Here is a 24,567-nt window from a genome sequence, read left to right as displayed (position 1 = left end):
CTCATGTTGTAGACGGTGCAGTCTCTGCCGCTGCAACAGATGAAAGCGTCCACTCCGTGACCCAGTAATTGGTAACCTGCTCCCAGCTCCATCTCACTGTCTTCTATCTCTCTGGCTGCTCTCCTGCCTCCTATCTCTTTATCCTTTGACTCGCTTCAGTCTTTTAGCACTGTGATGTCTCTCTCTGTCTCACCCATTCTGCCTCGATTTCCTCCTCTCCTCCTCCCTCCGTCTTCTCTGTCCTACCTCCCTCCTTTGTTGTGTCTTCAGAATTTAACGAAATCAAAGGTCTTGCTTTCAAAATTAGCACCAAATCATAAGTTAGGTAAAAATAAAACCTCGCCGTTGCACACACGTGTGACAATGAGATACCATTCTTCTCTGAAAAATAATTCCGCTAACCTGAGATTAACACACTCTCCCAGTGCTGTATTCAAAATGCTCGGTGTACGTGCGAGAGGGAAAGCGAAAGCCGAGGAGAGCGCAGAATTGGAGTGAGAACAGGCGAGTGGAAGGTGTGTTTGCATACCAATGAGACCTGATTCACCTGGAGCGGCGAGGTTCAAGAATCCAGTAAGAAAAACGAAGCTGAAAGAGACCCTTTCTCTTGCTTTCTCTTTCTCCTCCCTGCCTCGCTTCCTGCCTCCTCCTGTTCTTTATTATCAGCCTTCTTCCAACAATCCCAGCGTGCTTACAATGAGCAGAGACGGTGGGGCTGTAATAGCCTGAAAAGAACATAACTACAAAGTCAAGCTTGTTAGAAATGGTAAACAACATTTTCCTCACATCCAAGAATGCTCAACCAGGGACACTTTTACACTGCTTTCAACAACAATACATAAAGAAGGGATTTGAAAGCGTAATCCAACACTGCTTGGCCAAGTATGTAACGACTTGAGTAACGCTGCAATTTCGACTTACTTCACATCCGTAATCAATTACTGTGCGAAGGGCTGAGAAAGCGGGGAGCCATATTTCATTTTGCAAGCGCAGCAGGTACTGCTAATCTAAGATGAATTTGGCGGGGGTGACACTAAATGGACTGTGTGAAGCCCTGTTTAAGGGCTAATGACGGTGCTCATTAGCAAAGTGTCAGGACCCCCAGTAAAGTATTACTCTTCCCAAAACTGAAGTTTGTCGAAAGACCATTAACATCCTCCCTGCCAGCTGCGTCAAGAGAAAACAGAGGAGGGGAATGCACTTGCATTTTTAATTGAAACGTGCTTAAAATAGTCCACACAATACCAAATAACACTTAATGAACATCAGAGATAACACATAAATTAACAGAAAAACAAAAGGCATAATGCCAGGCATGCAGAGGAAATGGTAAATACAAAAATGGAAAAAAGTCGACTAAAAAGTGTAATGAAAATAAAGGAAAGGAGAAGGGAAAATAGGTTTTTTATCTTTTTTTTTTTTTCATCAAAAGTGGATTAGGATCACCAAAAAAAGAAATGGCACAGAAATAGTTAACAGTCGGTAACTAGCTAACTGACTGTTACATGTTTATTTGCTAAGAAACAGTTCTCGAGTAGGGATTGCAATCATGTGCAGCTCCACAAAACAGAGAACTCACTTTATCAGCAGGACACTTACCGCTATGCTAATGTTATGATAATTATTATTTTCTGTGAATTTACATAATGATCCTTATCTTAAAGACTCCTTTAGGTTCAGCTACTAAGTGCCACAAAACCAGTAATTAATCTTCACTTAATGATTGGGCGTAATGACTGGTCTCACATTTTAAATGACTGTGTGAGTGAGCATTTTACCTACACTTGAAACACACTCAACATCCAACATCATCAGTCAGCTGGTATCCCTGCGGCTCTAAAACGCCACAGATTATATGCAGCAAAAACACCGTTTATGTGTCTAAATATTTGTGCGCCTCATGAGTATTAACGCAACACCACGAGCACGCATATACACGTCCAGCGTAGCTCCGAGGTTAATGTGTAGAGCATGCTACTTTCTTTTGCTTTGCCACAATAATGAGAGGGTGTGCAGAGATTTACTGGAGAGTAACATCACCCTTTGTGTCTTACTGGCTTTAATGGTCACAGTCGCAACACAATGCAGGCTGACCTCGTGACCAGGCGGCACAGCTGGAGTGTTTCTGAAACGTCCTACGTTGTGAATTACACACTAATAATGAGCTGAGAGGATATTTCCTGCGTGTAACAGCAAGCCGAGCGTCCTAAATAAAACGTATAACGTCGGCTTAGAACATCAAACCTCAATCATCTCCTCACCAGGACTGCTGCAGGTCTATCAGATATTGCTGTGTTTGTGTTGTTCCTACAGCACCATAATTAAGATATGAAAAATATGGTAATAGGAGAAAAAGAAACGGTTTCTAGCAACTGGTTTGCTTTGTGAATCTCTATATTTTTCACCCTAAATCATAGTAGTTTTGTTGCCTAAATCTAACCAAACAGTGGAAAAGAAATAAGCAGGTAAAAAGTAAAAAATGTTGGAAGAAAAATAAGTCTAAAAATAATATGTTGCCTTTCTTATCTCTTGGATGAGAGGTTTATCCTTGAGCCATTCAGCTACATCAGTATGGTCCCTTCTGAGGATATTTGGCATGGATATCAACTATCTGCTTATCCAGATATCATGGATGCAAAGAAAGTTCTGAAAAAATAGCCACTGTTCCCAAGGCTAAGTCAGAAGATGAGCCAATAAATCATCGTAATACGACACATACTGTACATAATAAATAAAAAGTTGTGATCAAATCATTTTCTGCAATCATGTAATGGCCTGCATTTATATTCCCACTGGGCCTTGACTTCCAGATCTGAGTGAAAGTATGACGTAGATAGCCTGAGCCTGTAATTCACCCATGCAATCAGTAGATGCAGTATGATGATTGAATTATCGCAGGTCTTGATGAAGGAGGATGACCTGTTTATTTTTTTCTATTTTGGCCATCTCTGCTCTATCTCCATTGCCAATCTAATTGACTTGGCAAGGCTCCATTAAATTCACTTAAACCTTTTTGCAATTAAAGTAATGATTTTAATCAGGTTTGTTCATCTATCGCAGCGATAAGAAAGAGCACAATTCTTCTTTTTTTTTATTATTCTGATGAGGGCAGGGCAACATTAATTACCTCATCTGGGCAGAGATTGGGATCACTCGCAGTGTTCTGTGTTCTCCTGCCACGCTCTCTGCCGTGCCAAAATAACATGCCTGAGGAGAAATTGGGGTTGAAGCACTGAGGTTAAAGGTATAATTAAATTCAAACTCAATTTTGGCATGTCCAGCAGTCTGAGAACAAAATTAGGGAGAGGGTGTGAAACAGGAGGCCCAAGAGAATATGAAACTTTCGCATCACGGTGACAAAAAAAGTCACCATTAATCAGCATTCCTGCAAAGTTTTCTTGTCTCTGCAATTCATATGAATATATATCTCGTTGTTGTCGGTCTAATTAATAATTTAGGTGTGTCCCCAATCGAATTTCACACTGTGTTCAAAATACAAAGCTCTCTGCATATGAAGGGAAATATGACACAGCTTGTTAATTTGTGAACAATTCAGTGATAGAGTTATTTTCCATTAAAAGCGGTGATTGACAGTCAATTTTCCTTTTTCTTTTATTTGCTCTGAGCTTACTGGGTGAGAAATCCAGTGACAGCCAGCAGCTAAGAGATACATGAAGCTATATGAAGAACTTTGTTATGGGATACAATAAGTAGTGTAGCAGTTTCCTGGTTTAGCTATGCACAGCAATATAAAAAAGATCCTTAATTTCTCACATTTTACTAGGAAATCAGGAGTTTATGGAAACATATTAGCCAAGCTTTTTTTCCACTTCTTTAAATAGACTTCAGGAATAGTTCTCCAGGCTTCTTGAAGGACATTGAAAACTCTTCTTTGAACATTGGCTGCCGTTTGTTCTGTTCTCTGTCAATCCACGATTGATTTTGTTCCATACTCTTTTGACAACAAGGTATACTTTTACTGCATTGGCAGTGTGTTTGGGATCATTGTCATTCAGAAAAATGAAATTAATGCCAATCAGATGCTTTTAGGATGGTACTGCATGGTGGATCTAAAATGCAGCCCCAAACAATGACAGCGACTCCACCGTGTTTTACAGATGACTGTAGATACTCACTGTTGTACATCTATCCCGACCTTTTTTATACATATTGACGATTATTTGAAACAAAAATTTGGATTCATAAGACCTGTTGCCACTTATTTTCAGTTCCCTGTTCTGGTGTATTCTGGCATTCCTCAGCCTTTTTCCCCACATTTCCCTTAAGAATGGCTTAACTGAAGACTCATTTGAAGTGTAGATGAAGCAGCTGAAGGGCTAGATGCATCTCTCAGGTCCAGGGTCAGGTTTTTGCTGGATTTCTTTCTTATTTCTTGAGGACATGACTTTCAAATACTGCTGATTTGCTGTAGATCTTTTTTGAGGCATGTCACTTCTTTTGTCATCCTCTTGTCCACCTTCTTCAGATTTTTTTGGAACAAATTATGTATTTTTACAACAGGTTTCTGGACACAAAAAGGCCAATTTAAAATTTTGAAAGGGTTCTTTGCTAAGTTCTCTGTTATGTGTTATGCTATGTTATTCCTTTTGCCTCTTGACTTGGGTGCCTATTTTACCCTCGAATGATTTATAGGTCACTGTTAAGCAAGCTGACAAAAAATTGTATTGATTTGCACACATTACAAACAAGATCATTTTGACAATGTATAGCAAACATGTTGCATTTGTCTGCAATGAGTCGACCGCTGTCATTCTTGGTTGTGATCCACAGCTGTCAGTTTATCTGTGTAGCACTGACACAATATTTCATAAATGATGGGGAAGACGTTCAAAGAGCCTGATATTATTTTTTGTTTAAATGTTGTGTTCATTCTTGTCTTGTATTGCAAACATAGCGATGGATATGCCGTCGGAGTTGACGGCCCTCAACATCACCCCTCAAGGAGCCCTGCTGAGGTGGAATCCACCCGTGTCCAATGTTGACAACTACGTGGTGACCCTCACACACAACCAGGGTGAGTGTGCATTCATTTGCTTGATTTGATGTTGGAAAGTCAGGGAAAGGACACCAATTAGATGACATCATCAACAACCCTTAAAACCCTTAAACTGTAGCTACTTCAACTGCGACTACTTCACATTAAAACGCATGAAAACATTAGCTTATACCTTCTCACTTTGACAAAATTACTGTAGTGCCCATCTACAATTGGACTTTAGAGTCACACACACACACATATATACATATATGTATATATATATAGTAGTACTGTAGTAGTGGCAGCATATAGTTCAATGAGAATCATCGGTTGCATGTGAAGATGTGACAGGTACCATCACAGTTTTCCCATTAAGAAGTGAGATCAGTGCGATGAGTCCTTTGAGGCAATATAGATCCATTTGTCTTGTTTTCAGAACAGTTCATTATGCTTGGTTAAACTGCTTAGCCTTGGCAAAAACAATGCAGTTACTAGGCGGCATGCATTTCTGACGCAGCCCATGTCTTCAGCGTCTGACAGCCATACCCAGACAGGTAAAAGATAGCCATATTGCTTGGCCCCTCAGAGCCAGTCTATAATTTGCTCCCTGAACCAAATGGATGACTGCCAAGCTGCAGTAGGTACAGATATGGCTTAAAGACACTTGACATGCGCACAACTAGAGTGCTGAAATGTGTAGATATAAAAGGTTTCCAAGAAATGTGTTGTTGTTTTTTTCGGAGAACCAGATATCTTTTTACTAATAGGTCAAGACAACACTCAACCAATGTTATCTCATGCTGTTGTTATTTTTATAAACTGGCTGGGGAAAATGTAATGGGAAGCATCTTTCTCATTTGCACATGACCCCACGCAGTATGCCACGCCTGGAGTTATCCAGAGAAATTTGTATTACTCAGCTGTCAGAGTCTGAGTGTAAATTACACCCTGACTGACTGGATTGCAGCCAGATCATCACAGATACGGAGACAGCATCTATATGCTGGACACATATTTGGAAACCAGCCCCAACCAGGGTTTAGAGAAGTGCAGTGTAAGTTGTGGACAAATTCCCTTGAGTGTTAATGTATTAAACCAGGGTCAATAACTAAATATTTCATTGTGCATTGTCCTGCATGACAAAATAGTTTTTTATTGATGGAAACACCCACATAAAATAAAATCCAAGCCATCGCGGTATCAGAGATTAATGGTATCACACGGACTACAAATAATATATACCTGTCTACTGTAATGTTTTCGATTTATCAAAATGCATCAGTGTGATTTTTTTCTGTATATAAAAGGATAAAAGAGAGACTGAAAAAGGTTCAAAATATCCAGAACTGCATCTATAAGATGCTTCAGAACATCTTATAGATGACCTTTCATCATTGCCACCTTAATTTAATACTCCACAACCAAAAATACTGAGCCTCTGAATGTGGCATTGTTTTTGTATTACTATCTTTCCTGAGTACAGTGTCTTAGAACATGGTTTCATAATATTAAAGTAAATAAGAGCTCTCTTATAGCTGAATGTGTAATGTGTAAATCACTACACCATGGAGCCACACAGTTAGGAAGTCATTCACTCACTTACAGAAAATGTAAAGTGCAATTAAAATTAAATATTTCCAAGTTACAGCATTACTATGTACAATGTAGAAGTGGTGTTACAGGAGAAAATAGTCCAGGTGTCATAACGCGGAGTTACAAAGTTTGATGGCCACTGGAAGATCTAACTTCCTGTGATGTTCTGTGCTGCTTCGTGGTTGGTTATTTATCCAAACGTCAAATTTTTAATGTGCCTTATTAGTGCAGAGTTGTGCCTGAAAGAAACTGACTCGATGCTTCCTGTGTTGGGAAACATTTTCAGAGATACACACTGCAGTCTTTTTAGGATGGTTTAAATGTAGTAAACATCCATGTGTTTTCTCTGTTCTGTTTTTCATTCTCTAGTAACGGCTGATACTTTCCTCGTGGAAGGCAACAAGCAGGAACTGCAGCTGTCCAACCTCAAGCCAAGCACCACCTACTCTGTAGCCCTCTACGCCACCAAAGGACCGCTCACAAGTGGCACCGTCATCACCAACCTCCAAACCCGTATGTATCTGTTTGATTCAGCTCGTACAGTGGGCAGCATGCTGACTCAGCGGCTAGCGCTGCCGTCTGCAGGGCGTTCTTCCAGGCCCGAGTTTAGCCTACTGTGTCTGTGCGGGTGTCCGGGGGACATACAGTTTTATTTATAGCATAAACTATCGTTATGTTAATTGTTAATTTTTCTGATGCTTTTTTAATGACCAAGGGCAGCTGCTGCACTACCCTTGAAAAGTTGCAATGGATCATTCACCCCTCAAAGGGGATTAATAGAATTCAAAATAATCAGCAGTACTATTTCTTACAAAAAATATATATAATTAATTATAATTAACAGAGAAAACTGCCAGTGCATATCAATTTAATAAGTGAGCAAAATGGCAAAAAAAAATACTCATGCCATTATTTTTCCTATTAATTGGTAACTAGATGGCAAGAAGGTGGGTCTTATCTAATTCAAGCCTGTCACAGACTGACGCCTTAATGATACAAGAAGCAGTTATGTCGAACCCATAAAGGATAAAGAATACAGTCTCAGTTGGTTTAGTTTCTGTCTGCATTAATATAGCTACACAATAATGTGATTACTATTATTGGTACCTGCTGTATGAAACTATAGGAAAATATGACAATCAATATCAAGTTTAAAATATATATATATATATATTAAGAAAAAAACTACAACTGCATAACAAATGTTCCCTGAAGGATGGAAACAAGGTATACCACATCAGTATGTGCATTGGATCCTTGCAAGACCTGAAAAATTAACTTCAACGTGCCTGTCAAGGCCAATGAGAGTGTTGCTGGCACAAGAGGCCTCGCCCTCCCTAAGGGGTATTAAAGATACTGCACAGTCTCATCTCCTCAATCTACACTGCACTTCACGGGCTCCTTAGGCAGTAAGGAGCTGACTTGTGTTATATCTAGTTTCCTTCCCTCATTGGTTATATGCATACAGTCCCCTTTCAGTTGCAACACATTACCATGGGGGATCACAACCAGTGATACCCAGGCAGATAGATTAGGATGACTTGGCCCTAAATCAGCAGCTGTAGCGACAACTTGTGTGAGTAAAGGAGGTGAACACATCCACAGTGGCCAAATCGTTTCTGTATCTGTTCTCCGTGCACCGCATTCTTTCTCTGGAAGGAGCTGAAATCCATTCAGTGGTTTAGAACTCTCAGTTTATGAGGTGCCTTTAGGGATAGCAGCTTATAGCACCATATTTAAATAGGCTGACAGAGAGAAAGAGAGACCGGGGCAAAGGGCAGTTTATCCTAACACTGAATGTATGTGAATATGGGGGTATTGTCACGGTCTCCATCGTGGTGCGAAAATAAAAATTGCAGTGGGATTGAGGCTGTAAAAATGCCTCAGCTCTAACGGAGTGATATACTACCTTTCCTCATCCTGCCAAACAAAATTCACATATTTGTTTTTGCACAGCTCTGCCCTGCATGTTCATGTTGAAAGAAACTTTGTCTCTCCAAAAGAAGCAGTGTGGTCAGGCAGTGCGGAGGAGCCTGTATTAGTCAATCTCTAAGCAAAGAAATCCTCTGTTTGAGACCTGCTCATCATAAAACCTAATAGGAGCTGGTGTGGATGGAGGGTGAAAATGTGATTTGTTTGGAAATGCAACAGGCATTAAGGCAGATATCCTGCACTGGGATAACCATGCATTATTAATTACAGAGTCCAACTTCAACTCTGGAAAGAAACTTTCTAACTGGGAGGAAGATGGTATTTCTCTTGGTTTGAAGCTCAGAGATTGTAAATGTATTATCAGCAGGACTGCGTGAGTGCTGGCTGGATGAGCCAATTCTCCCAAATCAATAGCTCATAGAGGTAGTTCAGGGGCCAGAAGCCTTCTGTCATGACGGGTGCCGAGGATGCCTTGAGCCACAAGCAAGACTCCGAATGAGAGAGCACAATATCTGTATGCCGTTACCCAGTACACAAAAGGACTGCTTCGATGAAATTAGGACTTGCAATGAAAATAAGTTTCTTTCAAATCTAACCAGCTCCTTGTGCACGGTGACTCCAACCCCCTGACATGAAGTTAGCATTCTGAACTGAAAGTATTTATTTAACATGGTTATCTCATGGCTCAGAGGGCTCTTTCAAAATAATGAAATAGTAGCTGTGGGTTTTTGGAGTGGGAACTATTGGAACCTATTCTCCAGCAGAGTTTAGATTTCTTCCCTCACCTCAGGAGCAAAAGTTGATTGCGCTGTTGACGTGGTAATGCCAGGTGCCTGTTCAGTTGAAGTATCCTTGGACTATAGGTCCTGCCGTGCACCGTGGCAGTGCACACATGGAACAAAGGCACCCTCTCAGAAAGTGTGTTGAGCATTGCCTTTTGTGGACAAGAACTGTCCCTGTTGGATAGCGAGGGCCATCAACAAGAAGAAGAGAAAGAAACCAAAGCTTTGAATTGAACCTCCATATTGCCCTGGTCAGCAGAGGCTCCACCCTCGAACCCCACAGCACCCAAAGAATTCACTGCTGCCTGATGCCAGACACTCGAGGACCCAGTCGTCCCGTGTCAGTGTGATGGCTGTTTTGGTGGCTCAGGGGCGTAACATTAGCACCATAATATTAGAAAGCAGAGCTTTTTTGCTGTGCAGTTGATGAACTTAAGGTTTAAAACCAATGCTTACTGTCTAAAAGGAAAACAACAATAAAAACTGGACTGTTTTGAACTGGTCAGCAGTGAGTCCTGATGTTAATGGCACTAAAACCAGAGACATGATATCTGCCAATGAAGAAAGGAATTTTGAGACATTTAAGAGCTCGAACACAGTGGAAGGTAAGAGTGGGAGAAACTACCAGCTGACAGGTGCAAGAAGTCATCAGTGTTGTTTATACAGCTCACTGCATTCTTGCCTTTTAGGGCTCCAAGATCAACGCTGTTGGGTGAAGGCAATGCTGGCTGGCAAACTCACCTGCATATCAAAGTCACAGTAGCTGCAGAAGCTCTGATGGGTGAACAAGCAATACAAAAACAATATTCAAAAGAGGGAGTTCTGTCTTTTTACAGCCCTCATATGTTTACCCTAAATTTGCTCCTTTGTGTCAGGGTTATAACATTAAACCTTATCGGCACCATCTGCTGCTTTGAAACCCCCCCTATTGAAAAGCTGTTAGGGTTAGTCATTATGTTTTAATTTCAGAATGAAAAATAACCATGACCTTATCAGTGTGTTACCCTTTCATTGCAAACACAAATCTGCTCCAACTTAAGAAATATTATTTAACAATAAGTAGCTGTAATGTTTAAATAATTAAATATTTACTGCAGTATGTTTTTCTTGCCTTATTTATATTCTGTGCACTAAATCTTGACAAATAACCAAAGTTATTTATGCTGATATTACAATGAAGCTACCTATTTGTTACAATGGTATTACCCACTTTTTACCACTCTTGTAAACGGCTACCAAATTTTCTATCATGACAAGTTTTTTGCATGCATGCATCAAAGTTTGTAACAAAAAGACTAACAGCAAGAATTACAGGCATACTTAATATTTGTGATGGATTGTTTCACAGTGCCAGTCAGGTGTATGTACATCTTTATTACATAATTTCCTCAGGGATTAATAATGTATTCTGATACTGATTTAAATAGCTTTGATTCTTTTTCAAACCTGCTGCAGAGAGTCTGTATTCTGCCTGACAGTTAGACGTGGTGAAACACTCGTTATGTGATGAGGATTAAACTCGTCCCTTCTCCATCTCCATCTGTCCCCCACAGTAAATTCACCTTTATCGCCTGCTCCACTGAAAGGAAAGTTAGGGGTGAAGGAATTGTTCTAGTTTAGCTGAGTTGCAGCTCTGTAAACTTAGATTTTTCTTCCAGGGGGAAAAAAATAAATAAATATTCAGCAGAGGAGTTCATATCCCCTATGGGATAAGAGCACCAGAGATACCTGTCCTGCACTGCAGCAGATACGAACTGCTGGAAATGGAAACAAGCTCTGACAATGTATGAGAGCAAGGCTCCAGACACTTCAAAACATATATGGGGGCTCAGGAAAATTAGGTGTGCATGGTCTGCATCCATGTCAATGCGGCGCATGCATATAGTAACTCATACATAAACAAATGTTCTTGGCAGTTTAAGGCGCTTCTAATTTTGAAACTGAAGCTCTGCTTGTGCATCACGTACCTCAGCTTCTCGAGAAAACAAAACAAGAAGGACGGAAACGCGCGCTCCTGCCCCGGTTAGAATCCCTCATATAATAGAAGCTGGGAAATTGCTGTGATCCAGGCAACGCCACGGAGTGAGCGAAGAGGACAAGGATTTTGTTTTGTTTTGAATGTCTTGTCTTATTGGATTAAGAAAACGGTCGGGTGCTTCCCTTTGTTGGTGTCCTTCTCTGAGTGGAACAGACTAAATGTATTCTTGCTGTGCCAATCTGGAGGAAATATTCTCAGGTGGGGAAGACACAAAAGAGGAAAAGGCATTTGCAGAGGACTCGGTGTATTCATTCAGAAATGTATTTGATCCATTCTGTCCTACATTAAAAGAGCATAAAGTCACAAAAATTAGCAAAGCTGAATTCTGTTAAATTTGTAGATGAGAAAACAAGTTTCTTCCTTCTCTTTTCTACTGTATTTCTGTTCTGTCCACTTATATATCCACTGCTTTTTCTCTTGAGTTTTGCCCGAATTCACAAAGGGACTAAAATCAATTTCAGTTTTTGACAGTGTCGGCCTCCCAGTGCACACGTACTGTATACAGTAAGCTGTATTCACACAGCTGTGTGCTGTGTGGCCCTGTGAGCTCTCAAACGCACAACAATTAAGTCTTCTGCCTTCCAGGACTGATGATGACATGTCTCAGCAGGGGGAGCCTCAGTCAACCTCAGCTTCAAAGAGCTCTTCCAGTGTTGTTAATTAAACTTCCTAATTGAAACCTTAAAGCGCGGTTCTGTTCCTCTCTCGCAGCTTGCATTCTCGCGCTGTTGCACTCCAGCTGAAAATGTCATGTTGCGAATGAGCTGGGAGAAAAGATGAGACCCTTGATTGTTTTGGTCAGCTACCCCGGCTTTGGATCTATTGCTGTGCCACCCTGCCTACTCCTGTTATTTTTTTTTTCTGCTTTTTTCTTTTGTTTGGAATATTTTGTTCTTGTGTCTGTCTACTTGATCACAGGGTTGAGAATTACTGCTGTGTATTTTTTATGCAGTAAGCCTGTGAGTAGGTTTTGTCTAGAGCACAAATACTGCTGACTAAAATGTTTTACACAGAAAGATTATACTGTTAAATTTGTAAAGGTACTCTCACCTTGCACTCATAGATCTATAGATTAGCGTGGAATTAAATAAACTGACGAGTTCTTTTAAACTAAGGATTAATCCAGGGTTCAAATAGAAGCTGCAGTTCCTGTCTAACTGATACAAACACATATACATGTCCGAAAAGGTCAGTGAAAGTTCTGCATGTCAGGTTTTCACTTTTCTTCTGTGCCTGCTGAGCACAGCACAGACAGAAGTGTGGAAAAAGAGATGAGGCTCATCCACGGTTAATATTTATTTAATCATTTTTTTTTTTTTTGGGTGGTGGCACAGTACTTTGTGGATTCCCCAAGCCTGTTAACCACAGATGAAAGTTTTTTTTGTTGTCGGAAGAGTAAGGCAGTTTTGGCTCCCCACAGGCAGATATTTAAGCTAAAAGGCTAGAAAATAAGGGATTTTGCTGAAGGTGGCCGCATAAGCCTGTAGGTTGCAGCACCGAGACTTTTCCCTCAGATGTGTCTGAACCCGCTAGCTGAGAAGAGCTTGGCACGTTTCTCAAGCAGCAGCAATCCTTGCTGCAGGCAGCTGAACAGAGCTCTGGTTTATACTGTAGTTCTTCACCGAGTGCCGCTATTACACAATCGTAATCTTTATTCTTCAGGCAAATGATGCATTTTTGACAGTTTTATCTTCTTGCTTCCTCAAAAAGCCTGCGCTGTTAAATGTTTTATGGGAAAATAGAACATCGTATATATCGTATATTGTGTTTTTAGTGTAACATCTAATAATATGCACTAAAGCCGTCAAGACATCCTTTTCTTGTCCTTTAAATATTGTTCGTGCATCATAAATGATGTGTTAACAGACAGAAATGCTGCTTTTCATCTCAGCTGGTTAGAGGGAATGGATGTGTTTGATTGACAGCAGGCTGCAGACTCTCCGAGTGTCTTTGCTCCACCGTAGGACACAAAATACTCACATCTAGTGAATTTTGCAAGTTTGTTTACTTGTGCAAGTTCCACCAACTGACCAGCTAATTGGAAATACATCCTGCAAACTGACTTTGCTGGAGCACCTTTTGCCATAAGATGTTTGTTTCAGTTTATATCTTTAAAGAAGCCACACGTGTGTTCTTGTTTATGAGTTAGATAAGAAAGAGACTTGAGCAGAAAAGCTAACATTAGTTATTCAAGGTGTTTAGTCCTTGTGTTGTGCAGCAGGTTGCTGTCTGGTTCACTGTGACTGATTTGCATACGAATGCAAAACTGGGGTGTGAGCAGTTGTGAAAACAAAAGATATGACATATACATTTATTTTATTTCCAGATGTTTTTGTTCTCCAAAGGGAAATGGAGAAAAAAAGTGACTGACAGGGCACATATGTATACCAGAGTAGACAGTTGGACTTTAAAAGATAATAACACAGTGTTGTCTTGGCCATCATCGCTCCATCTGCGAGTTTTATCCAAGTAGCATTTGCTTACATTTGACTTCATAAACACAAATGAATGGCCTATACATCATCCAGACGCCATCACTCACTCGTAAACTGGCACAGGGATGCGTTATCCACTCAAAAAAAGAAGAGTGACTTCCTCCCTCTTGTCTCATTGCAACAAATTGCTGGTGCCCATGCTGCCCTTCCCATCTGCCGCTCTGTGTGTGCTTATTTTTTTTCCTCCTCTGGAATTGTTTACAACGTGTGTTAATGAGTCATTAGATGTAGCCAAACCTATTCATCCCAATCCCATTGTTCAAACCTCCTCATCCAAAGATAGAGCGCCAGAGCTGCCAGGAACTGTGAAACACCTGCTCGGCCGCACTCCATGCAAAGGTTTAATTGGAGGGAGAGCCTGAAAGAGAGACAAGGGGACAGATTTAGCTGGAGAAGGAAGAGAAAGGGGAGAATAAAGACAGGCTAAATGATGGTTGTTATATTTCTATGAATCAGAAGCTCCACTCTCACCTGTCCCCTACGCAGCTGTAATCCAGCCGCAGTGTTCATCAGAACGGGGGAATGACAAGAAGAATAGATAAACTCCATTCTCTGTGCAGCATGTTGAAAGAGAGTGACAGCCTGTCGGATAAGGAGGACAAGAGGAGGTGGGCAAAGGATGGGAAAACGAGAAGAAGAGTGAAACATAAGCGCTAATGGAGATAAGGAAAGTGAAGGAAAGTGGAAGGCCCCGGGTTGATGTGGACGTGGGAGAAAACAGACAAAGGGACAATGAGGAAAAGCAGACATAAGATGCAGATGAGGTCAATAAACATAATGCAGTGAGAGGAGATTGGCACGTCGCCCTGGACTTCTGCAAAGTGCCTCTTCTATCTTAAAGCGGACGACTCACTCCTCTCACCCTAAAACACTCTTCGTTTCTTCTTTTTCAATCCCCCCGTCACGCAGCGTGAGTCTGCCTATCACCTTCTGTGAGAGAAGGCACCCTGCATCTCTCAGGAGGTTATCAGCTCAGGTACACGCAGTTAATTACTGAGCTGTCATTGATCTTTCCATATGTGTACACACAAAAGGATTTAACTGACAAGTGTGCGGGGAAGCTGGTTCTGAGGATTTTCTTTGTATTTGCAAAGTTTTATGAAGTCTGGGTTCAGTTTTGGGGCTTGATGTTGAGCTCAGAGTTAACTCCCCAGCTCTTCTAATCCTTGGAGTCCTAAAAACTCATGTTAGTTTCTCTACAGAGGACGAATAGAAGAGAAAAAAAGGGGGGCGGCTATCAAAAGCAAGGAAATCAGACAAAGGGAATCGGAAGAAGAGACGGCTACGTAGAGGATATCTTTATTTCCTATTCACAGAGGTGACATTGGACTGCTGAGCACACAAAGCTCAGCACTTCATTCCTTTCAGTCCTCCCTAACACTGAGCGCTGTTGCGTGAGTGGCTGACGATGTGCCCCAGAGTCATGATGTAACTCCAAGAAACCGATTTCCCAAATAGAGGGTCATCTATTTTATATTATGCACTAAAATAAGGTTGGAGCATGTCGGTGCTTCCGCGACATGTCAGAAGATCAGATATTGTCTTAAAAAGGGTGATGTAAGGTTTGGAAACTGAGGTGAGTCTCCTTGTGATGTGGTTAAAGTAGCAACAAAGGCACTGTAATCAGGCCTTGTTTAAAACCGTGCAGGGACCCAGAATATTCTTGGATGATGTGATGTAATGTGCGGTAAAACTTGGGTGGGCTTGCTGATCAAGGGTTTGAATGCTTTTTGAGGCTGTGATATGCAGTGACTAAACATGGAAAAATATCTCGCTGCTCTTTTTAGCCGGCCCTAAAGGGATTCAGGAGTGCTGATGTGGAGGTTTCATAGTACACACCTCCTGGAATACATTTAAAGTGTACAAGTACCTCCTCTTTTCTTTTCTGTTGTTAATTTCTTAGAAGGTAGAGATGGTGAGGTGTGCTTTGAATTTTTTTGTTTATTCTATTAGCTTATGGCTATAAATTTAGTTGTAAGCTGCCAAAATCATCACTGGTCATAAAGCATTAAGGTGGACCCACTGGACTCACTTGGACATGTCCATGCTACAGTATTGTTTAGTCTGTGGTTTTAGTCCATTGTTAGGTGCTTTCGGAAATATACAATGCATAATTCAGGTTTTGTGGCCATAAATGAGATCTTACAAGGATTTTTATAAGGTGATGTAGGTGCATAAGCCATGAAAATAGCTCATTTTAGCCCATTGGAAGGTGATTGGTGTAGAAATTACATCAAACACTATGTTTCAGTATTTTTTAGATCTTTGCAACATTTACATAAAACAAATGAATAACACATATGTTGGTCGTCGTACTGAGGGTTCAGTATCACAGATACTATGAAAGGTAACAAGGAAATTAGAGTTCTGCTATTGTAGCGTGTTTGCAGTCTGTAGGCAGCTCAGGACTGTGTCATTCTGTGATTCGGATCGATTCTCCATAGGCAGATATAAAACATAAAATAGAATTTAACAACTGCAAAGAAAGAACACACCTTGAACATTTTGCCATCAAGTTGTGCATTTATCAGACTCACTGCTTCCATCTGTAAAAGCTGCTTTGAAGCAAACTAATAGTCAGTTAAAATGATAATGTGTGATGTGGAAAAGAACCTTCAGAGTCCTGAGGTGTACCTGTGGCTCAAGTTTGCTTGCTCGTCTCCTGACTGTGTCAGAGGAGTTCACAGATGGACAGACAGAGAGATTTTTTTGTGTTATATATTATAAATGTGAAAAGAAAATTTGAAAAGCTGGATGTCGGGGATGGTGTGTTCACTATGAGCCTTTTTGTCCAAGATGAATAAATTAATGATGTCATCTCGCACCATAGATACACAAATTCACAATTAGAAAGCAACAGAATCTGACTGAAGAGCACGATAGGGGCCCTTTAAGTGATAAAATTGGCATCTTTTAAATGCTTAGAGTATATATACAAAAATTTTATGGTCTCGTAGTGTGAGTACTAAAAAGCTGTATCATAGACTTTCATTCTTTTGAAAAAAAAAGACTAAATGAGTCACACAAATTAAGCGGATGACACATTCCTTCATACATCAGTGCAGCACAGTAAATATTTGGCATATTACTCTGCAGCTCAAAATGCGCCGTTGACTCCTGTCTGAGTAACATTTTTTTCGAAATAACATATGAAATACTGACGTACGGGCTAAAACAAATTACTGTGCATGATCTCTTCATTTTGTTAACACTAAGAGATATGTGGTAATGGCAGCCTCATCCTTTAAATCTTCATGGAGATCAGCAGCGCTGCACTTGTGGTTAAGTGGCAGAAAAATCTAAATAATTAAACCCTTTCAAGATGGCCTTCAGCAGTACTGGCATGAATGCAATTTATATCTTAACACTCGAGACTCTTTCATCTGAGCTTCTGAGGTTTTATTAGAAGGCTGGATCACTGCCACTTTTTTTCATCTGCTGCTTGTTCTGTCCATAAAGAGAAAACCTGAGCAGGCAATGCAGCAGACTAAACAACCTTTAAAAAAAGTCCTTTTTTTGGTTGCTTTGTGACACATCGAAAACATTCAGCCTTCAGTTCATTTTATTGTTGTGCATAAAAACTCCCACTTATTTAGGAAATAAAGCCCAGACATTCTTAACGTGTATCTCAGACGTGTTGATAATCGAACTGAGATTTCACCAAACCCAAACCTTAAGATTCAGCTCTAAAATATTCCCGTTTTTGCTCCTGACTGAAGAAAAGCCATACCGTTACATTATCTTAGCCATTTTCTCTAAAGCTCGATAGCTACTGGCTGTTGTTTTATCCAAACAAAGAGATGAGATTCAGAGATGTCATTTTTTGTACCTATCTGCATCTGGTAGCTTTGCTAAAGCTCCTCAAACTACAGGGGTGACACGTGGACAATGCACTGGATACCAGTGTACCATACCACTACTGGACCAATCAAACATAAAGGTAGTGAACATTTTAATAACAGTCTTGATTAATAAATAAGGATCTCAGTGGTGTTTAACCTTGTAAGACCCAACACGTCAAAATAGAGCCAGAAAATTATGACTTTTTGGAACTGAGATGTTTATTAACCCTTATTAACCTTATTAACCCAACAAAATCCACAAATTTCTTTTTTTGCTATATCATGTTGTGTATGATATATTTGTATTATGTATTTATTATTTATTTTTTGTATCACATTTGATACATTGGGCGTTTTTGGCAACTTTTTGTTAACAACAATGTTAATTTTAGACAAAAAAAAGAGTTTTGTCCATAACCTTTTGAAATTATTGCACAAGTATTGATCATGTTGATGAGATAGAGGTCTCAGAAACTCATGTATCAAATATGATACAAAGGGCATTATAGGGTTAAGAACAGCATTAGTATGTGCAGTATCAGCACCATTAGAAGTCTTTTCACCGTCACCTAAATGTCTCGCAAACCTTCCTCACAAGTGTCAAAGTAATGTGTTTTCTCTGTTTCTGATAGCCATGGATGCACCCGTGAACCTGACAGCCAGTGAAGTGAATCACCGCAGTGCTCTCATTTCATGGCAGCCGCCCATTGCAGAAATAGACAACTACATGCTCACCTACAAGACACCCGACGGCAGCCGTAAAGTAAGTGGCATAACCCGCTCGTCTCAACTTGACCCCCTAAACCTGAGCTTCACTGGTAGTGCTTGTTCCTTTTTTTGTATAGCATAATTAACCTGGATTATGATATTTGCAGTCTATTTAAATGAAATGACAAGCAGTGTCTAAAAGTCGATCTGGTCTTGTCACAGTCTCGGTTTCATCAGATATCGGATGGACGGGGTTGGTCCACTTACTGATTCAGATTCCATCCCACATTTTACCATGAACCTGCTGCAGCTTCAGTTGGTAACTGAGTGAGAAAAAATTATAAGTTGTTGATTTGATTAAAATGTTGTTATTTTGGAGAGTTTTTAGTCTGGAAACAAAAAAGCTTCATGTGAAAGAGTACCAGGAGTTCATGCACTGCAGAACAAGCATTACAAGTGAAAACATTGCAGGGGACTTGATCCTGAATATTCCCAGCATCCACAGTTGTTCCTTCCCCAGTAACTTCCTTTATTATCCGTATTACTTGTTGGTATTCCTAACATATGTATTCATCTTATTTTCTTTTTTCATTTTCATCTTTCCTTATTTTTTCTCCCCTCATTAAATAATATCATCTTTTAAACTAAATAAAACTGAAGACATCCACCCAGCACTCCCATTCTCACACACTTTCTATTTTAGTGTTTATACTAATACGATATTTTTTTTACCTTTTTTTCCCTCCTTTTGTTTCAAAATGAAATGAAAGACAAACGTTATAATAAAATGTTTGTGTAACTTGTATAACAGAGATTTTTGGACACTGGGTTAACAGCAAAGAGCTATTTGAAATGTAAAGAATTAGTGGAGTAAATAGTGGCATCGCTTGAATTCAGTCAAATCTGAGATCTCATCCAACCACTGAACACACAGCCGCAGTTTTCCAAGACATAGGTGTGACTCTGGCGGTGTTCATTTCATATAGGTGTGCATGTGTTGCAAGCTACACCTCATTAATTGCAACATACACTATACCTTGGTGTACACTTAAAATCATATGCACACATACAGGGTGCCACATCCAGACGCTGCTTCTTACATTTTGATAGATGTCCTCTGTAGCCTGCAGCTGACGAGGCACGCACGCCCACAGTGAAACAGATAGCACACAGACAGAGGAGAGCAGCCAGCAGAGGCTCTCATCATACAGATCACAGCACAGCCCCTCACAGTAGGGGTCAAGCATCCAGCCTGGTAATATCGCCCTCTCGTTGTAATCGTCAGCGGGCAGTTCTTGCAGATACAGTCTCATATCGTGTCTTTAGATAATGATAAATGCATGAGCATCACTGTCATCGATTGTGAACTGTCAACAACAAATTCTGACAATATTTACTGATGTCATAGATAAAGATTTGACTATATTCACTGCTCCTATTGAAATATCAGCCAGTTAAACGGCGTTTGTGGCCAAAGCTCATGCCATCATTGCCTCAACAATGAACCCTGTTTCTTTTGTAAGGTTAATAAAAATGAATAAATAAACAAACAACAGAACCGAATGATCCTCCTCAAGAGTTAAATACATGCCGTGGAGGATGATTGGATGTTAATTGCTCAGCTGTAATCAACAGCAAATGCATCGGAAAGATGATAATTCATGTCAGACGTGTTGAAACCCCTTTTTGGAAAGTGCAAATTTAGTGAAATTAATACACCGAGTTAAGCAGTGATCAGGACAAAATATTAATGCAGAATCACAACTTCATGATAAGCCCTTTAAAGTTCTAATTTTATCTTTCAATCAGGTAAATCCCCTTGTTGTGGAGCGGTCACGCATTCAGGGACAGACACACTCACACAGTGAAATTGCCTGTCCAATAGAGATATGATTATAATGTGCCTCGGTAGAGACGTTGTTTATTTTGATTAAATGTTTTGATGTGGCTCAGTAACGGTAATAAAGCACATTAGCGAGAGCCGTGTGGTCAAAACAAGCACAAAGATCCATACTGATGTACTGTAATGATGATCTACCACAGGCCTTGCTCTCTCAGACAAACACAGACACACACACACACACACGCAAACTGACCTTGCAAGTGTGGCACTGCTGTGCGGTTGTCCATCAGGTGTCACTCATGCACAAAGAATGCAGTCTAACTCTTGAGATGAGCCCTCTTTATGAGATTTTACACAAGCAAAGATCTTTCTTGGATCAAGGATCTCTCTGCTGACCCTGTTCTCTGTGTTTCTGTCCTTTTTCCCAAAGTAATGGTTTGTTTTCAAACACAGAATCAACATTTCATGTGCGAGTTTCAAGGCTTTGCATTCATTTGCATTAATAACTCCATACATTTTCTGAATTTAAATAGAATTTAAGTAAATAATATAGTAATATAAGTTAAATATATACTTTTATAGTATTTGCTTTCGCTCTCTCTGGGTACACCCAGCAGCCACTTTATTAGGTACACAAGTTCAGCTACTTTTTAATGCATATAATAAGCCAATCACATGGCAGAATTCAAAGATTTTAAGGCTGGGATGTCATTTTACACTGTGGGCCGAACCAGTGAAACTACATGATAAATGTGTAAAATTACTGGAAAAAGGTCTGTCAGTTTGTTGTAATGGTAAAATGGCCTGTATTTGTATAGCGCTTTAATAGTCCCCAAGGACCCCAAAGCGCTTTACGTATCCAGTCATCCACCCATTCACACACTGGTGATGGCAAGCTACATTGTAGCCACAGCCACCCTAGGGCGCACTGACAGAGGCGAGGCTGCCGGACACTGGCGCCACCGGGCCCTCTGACCACCACCAGTAGGCAACGGGTGAAGTGTCTTGCCCAAGGACACAACGACCGAGACTGTCCGAGCTGGGGCTCGAACCGGCAACCTTCCGATTACAAGGCGAACTGCCAACACTTGAGCCACGATCGCCCTTGTCCAGACTGTTCCATTATTAAAATAAAAGGTTTTTGTTAATTCAAAGAAAATCTTATTTTTTTCTGTGAACACACTGTAAAAAATACATACAAACATACATTTGTATAGGAGATAGTGGAAAAACAAGAACTTTGTGTCATTTAATTGTTTGTCTATTACTTCATTACTTTTGTATTAATAACAGGAATCTTTATCAGTAGGAAAAGCTGTAAAACTTATGAAAATACATTTAAAAGCAAATGACTCCTTCACATTTTCCAGAGCCGTCCAGTGTCCCGAGCCTTATATTTGATATCCCTGATTTAAGGCATGTAAACATAGCCAAGGTGACCCTAAAGTTCAAACTGGGCATTGGAAATGGGGGAAAATGCAGAAGATCATCTCTGAACACTTGGGAAGCACAGGGAACACTCTCCTCGTCGGGGTCTCCAAGGCCAAAACAACAAACAAAACACCCCCTTTAGCTAAAAATCAAACCAAGAATTCTCTAACCAAAACAAAATACAATGACTGAGCTCCCTGTCTAACCAAAACAGGAGAAAACAGTTAAAACAAAAATGGCAGAGAACCCCTACCTGCTTCCACAACGATGAACTAATTAACACAGGGCACACCTATGCTTACAATAAAAGAAAGAAAAACAAAGTTTCACAGAGTTTCAAGTTCTCTCACGCACGCACGCACGCACGCACGCACGCACACACAAAGGCCTGCTGCCCAAAACACTATGGCTCACAGCTCTGGCAAAATGGGGGAAATGGCAGGGGTGTGGCAGTTTAGGATGGCAGACTATATGCCGTGGCTGACGAGCTGAAACACCCCTCAGCTGTGGCTCATGAGGCACACCTGCAACACAAGAAAAGGAAAAAAAAACTCTCTCCCCGAGGGAGAGCCACCAGAGGTCAGCGACCGTAACAACACTCAACACATTAAACCTTAAGGGAGGTGGGTTAAAGCTGCAGTTGGTGACACTCCTGTCCGCTCAGAACAGGAAACTGACACTACGGTTCATGTAAGCTCACAGAAATTAGACAATTGGACAGATTATAAAAACTTTGCCTGTCTGCGTGAGTCTCGATTTTTGCTGGGACGTTCAGATAGCAGGTAAACTATTTGGAGTAAAAACAGAAAAAGCATGGACCCATCCTGCTTTATATGATCAGCTCATCCTGGTGGAGAAAAAGAAAGTCAACTTCTTACTGTTTTTTAAGTTTTACTTAATGTTGATTGCACATATATATATGCCACACTCTTTAAGCTCATGGAAGGTAGTCAAGTGGAAAGCATTTGATACACTAGATTTTGCTAGCAGTGATTTCAAAAATCCACAGTGGCCACAGTTTAATTTTGTATAATAATAATAATTATAATTATAAAGTGCCATCAAGGCGCCGAAGTATTTATGTTAATTAGCGACAGATGGCATGACCTGCTGCAGACGGTGCTTTTGCAAAAAGTGAGCGATGGTCAGCACTAAACAAAAGCTGCTACCTGAATAAGCTGAACAGTCCTCAAAGTGTTCTGGAGGCGGGACGGAGAAAGGTTCCTATGTTTAAAAACTGATACATAAGCTGCTTAAAATTTCCAGCTGTAACTTCACTCATTTTGTATCTTGGTTGCTTTCTTTTCCTCTGTCTCTGAAAGAGTGTATCAGTGTTCATCAAGACACTGGGAAATAAAGTGAAAATTAAAAAAAACACGGTGTGTTAGAAGCGGTAGATGGGCTTATAATGTTTTATTTGGCATTATAATGAAGTGTATTTACAAATGTAAAAGTCACTTTGACATTATTTTTGACAAAGTATACCTTGTAGCATTTTTATTGTGTAATAGAAAAAAACAAACTAACAGATTTAGAAATTGTTTTCAGTTTATAGTCAAACTGAGTGTTTCTATAATCTTTTGAAGATGGTTTCAGACACATTTCAATGTGCAATGTGCAAAATTAAGCTTTTCCGGCACCACACAGCTGGTATAAATGATATATGTGCATATTTATGTAAATAAGGTGAAAAATTGCATTTCCATACTTTGGGAGCGGTTGTGTGGAGGAATGTGGAGATACATGATTTCTCCACATATACCTCTCTGGGGTTTTATAGTACAACTGCTGGTGTAATGCCACGTGATATGAGGAAAAATCAATATAGTTTAATATACACACACATAAACTATATATGTACATCTGTTTCTTCAGACATCAGGCAACAATCTCCTGGGTGTTTTTCCAGATGTTAATGACTGGAAAGAGTTCAGACACTTGACCGAGTTAGCAATGTGAGAAAGATCAGATTAGTCCAGAGCTGAGTGAGTGAAGTGTGAAGAGTTTACAGCTTAAAAAAAAAAAAAGCTTTAGGAATTTCACTGGAGACTGACTCTCTGCTGCTGAACATCACAGTCCATTTGATCCTCAGGAGCCTGATGAGCTCTGTGTGTTAACGTTGCCAGATGGGATACAGATTCGAGAAATGTATAATTTAGCAAACTGAATAATAAAAAGAAATAAATAAAAACTTGCCGTTCATCTTTTACAACGCAAACTCTCTTACTGTGAAAGGCTGCATGCTCTTTTTGCAGACTTTTGACTATCTGCTCCTCTTTCGACCACAATTTGCGGTTGTTATTTTTAAGCCCTCACTAAGTTAAACAGCAACATCCTGACATGTTGTCATCTCCTGCTCACTTTGCATCAGAGGGCGCGCATCCAAAAAGACCGGCAGATCACACTTGACGCCACGCACGAAGAGATTAGAGTGGCAAGTGAGACTCGAGCGTTGTCTGTGTTTGTTGTGAAAGGCAAAAGCAATTATCCTCCCTCGGGCTTATTTGCTTTATCTAAAAAGCAATCTATTTAGGCAGATATGGCAGCGAAGTTTCACTTGCTTTGTTTCAGTTTCAGTTGCTTTATTCAAAATCCGAGCTCTTTTAAAGCCTTGAAAACACCACATTAAAATTCAAGCACTCTCAAGTATTTCCAGCACCTGTGCGAACCCTGTCTTTTATCATTTATTCAGATGTTATGATTTATTTATTCATTCTTTGTTCACTGCTATGAGCTGCGTAAACAACGCTTGCTCAGAGCATCATGAATTTATGGTATTGAACAACACATGAGTCATTCAACCCATAAAAGGAACAGCAACAGATTGAAGTGCTTTTAAGATTTTTCTCTTTCAGTCTCTGCTTGAGGGTGTGGCTCGTTCTCGCTTCGGTCTTACCTCAGCAG

The 24,567-nt window shown here is 40.2% G+C and overlaps 1 protein-coding gene across 7 annotated transcripts in view; it reads left to right on the top strand.

Moving 5' to 3' along the window:
• Positions 1-24,567, top strand: part of tnr (tenascin R (restrictin, janusin)) — a 196,039-nt gene that overhangs the window by 155,458 nt on the left and 16,014 nt on the right. For all 7 annotated transcript variants that reach the window (XM_025900162.1, XM_025900161.1, XM_025900163.1 and 4 more), the window contains 3 exons: positions 4,916-5,035; positions 6,962-7,105; positions 18,314-18,444. In XM_025900162.1, coding sequence (XP_025755947.1) covers positions 4,916-5,035; positions 6,962-7,105; positions 18,314-18,444 — 395 coding nt within the window. The remainder of the gene's footprint in view (positions 1-4,915; positions 5,036-6,961; positions 7,106-18,313; positions 18,445-24,567) is intronic.

The sequence above is a fragment of the Oreochromis niloticus genome, linkage group LG18, assembly GCF_001858045.2.
Source record: "Oreochromis niloticus isolate F11D_XX linkage group LG18, O_niloticus_UMD_NMBU, whole genome shotgun sequence".
Lineage (NCBI taxonomy): Eukaryota > Metazoa > Chordata > Actinopteri > Cichliformes > Cichlidae > Oreochromis > Oreochromis niloticus.
This window is presented reverse-complemented; position numbering and strand designations above follow the sequence as displayed.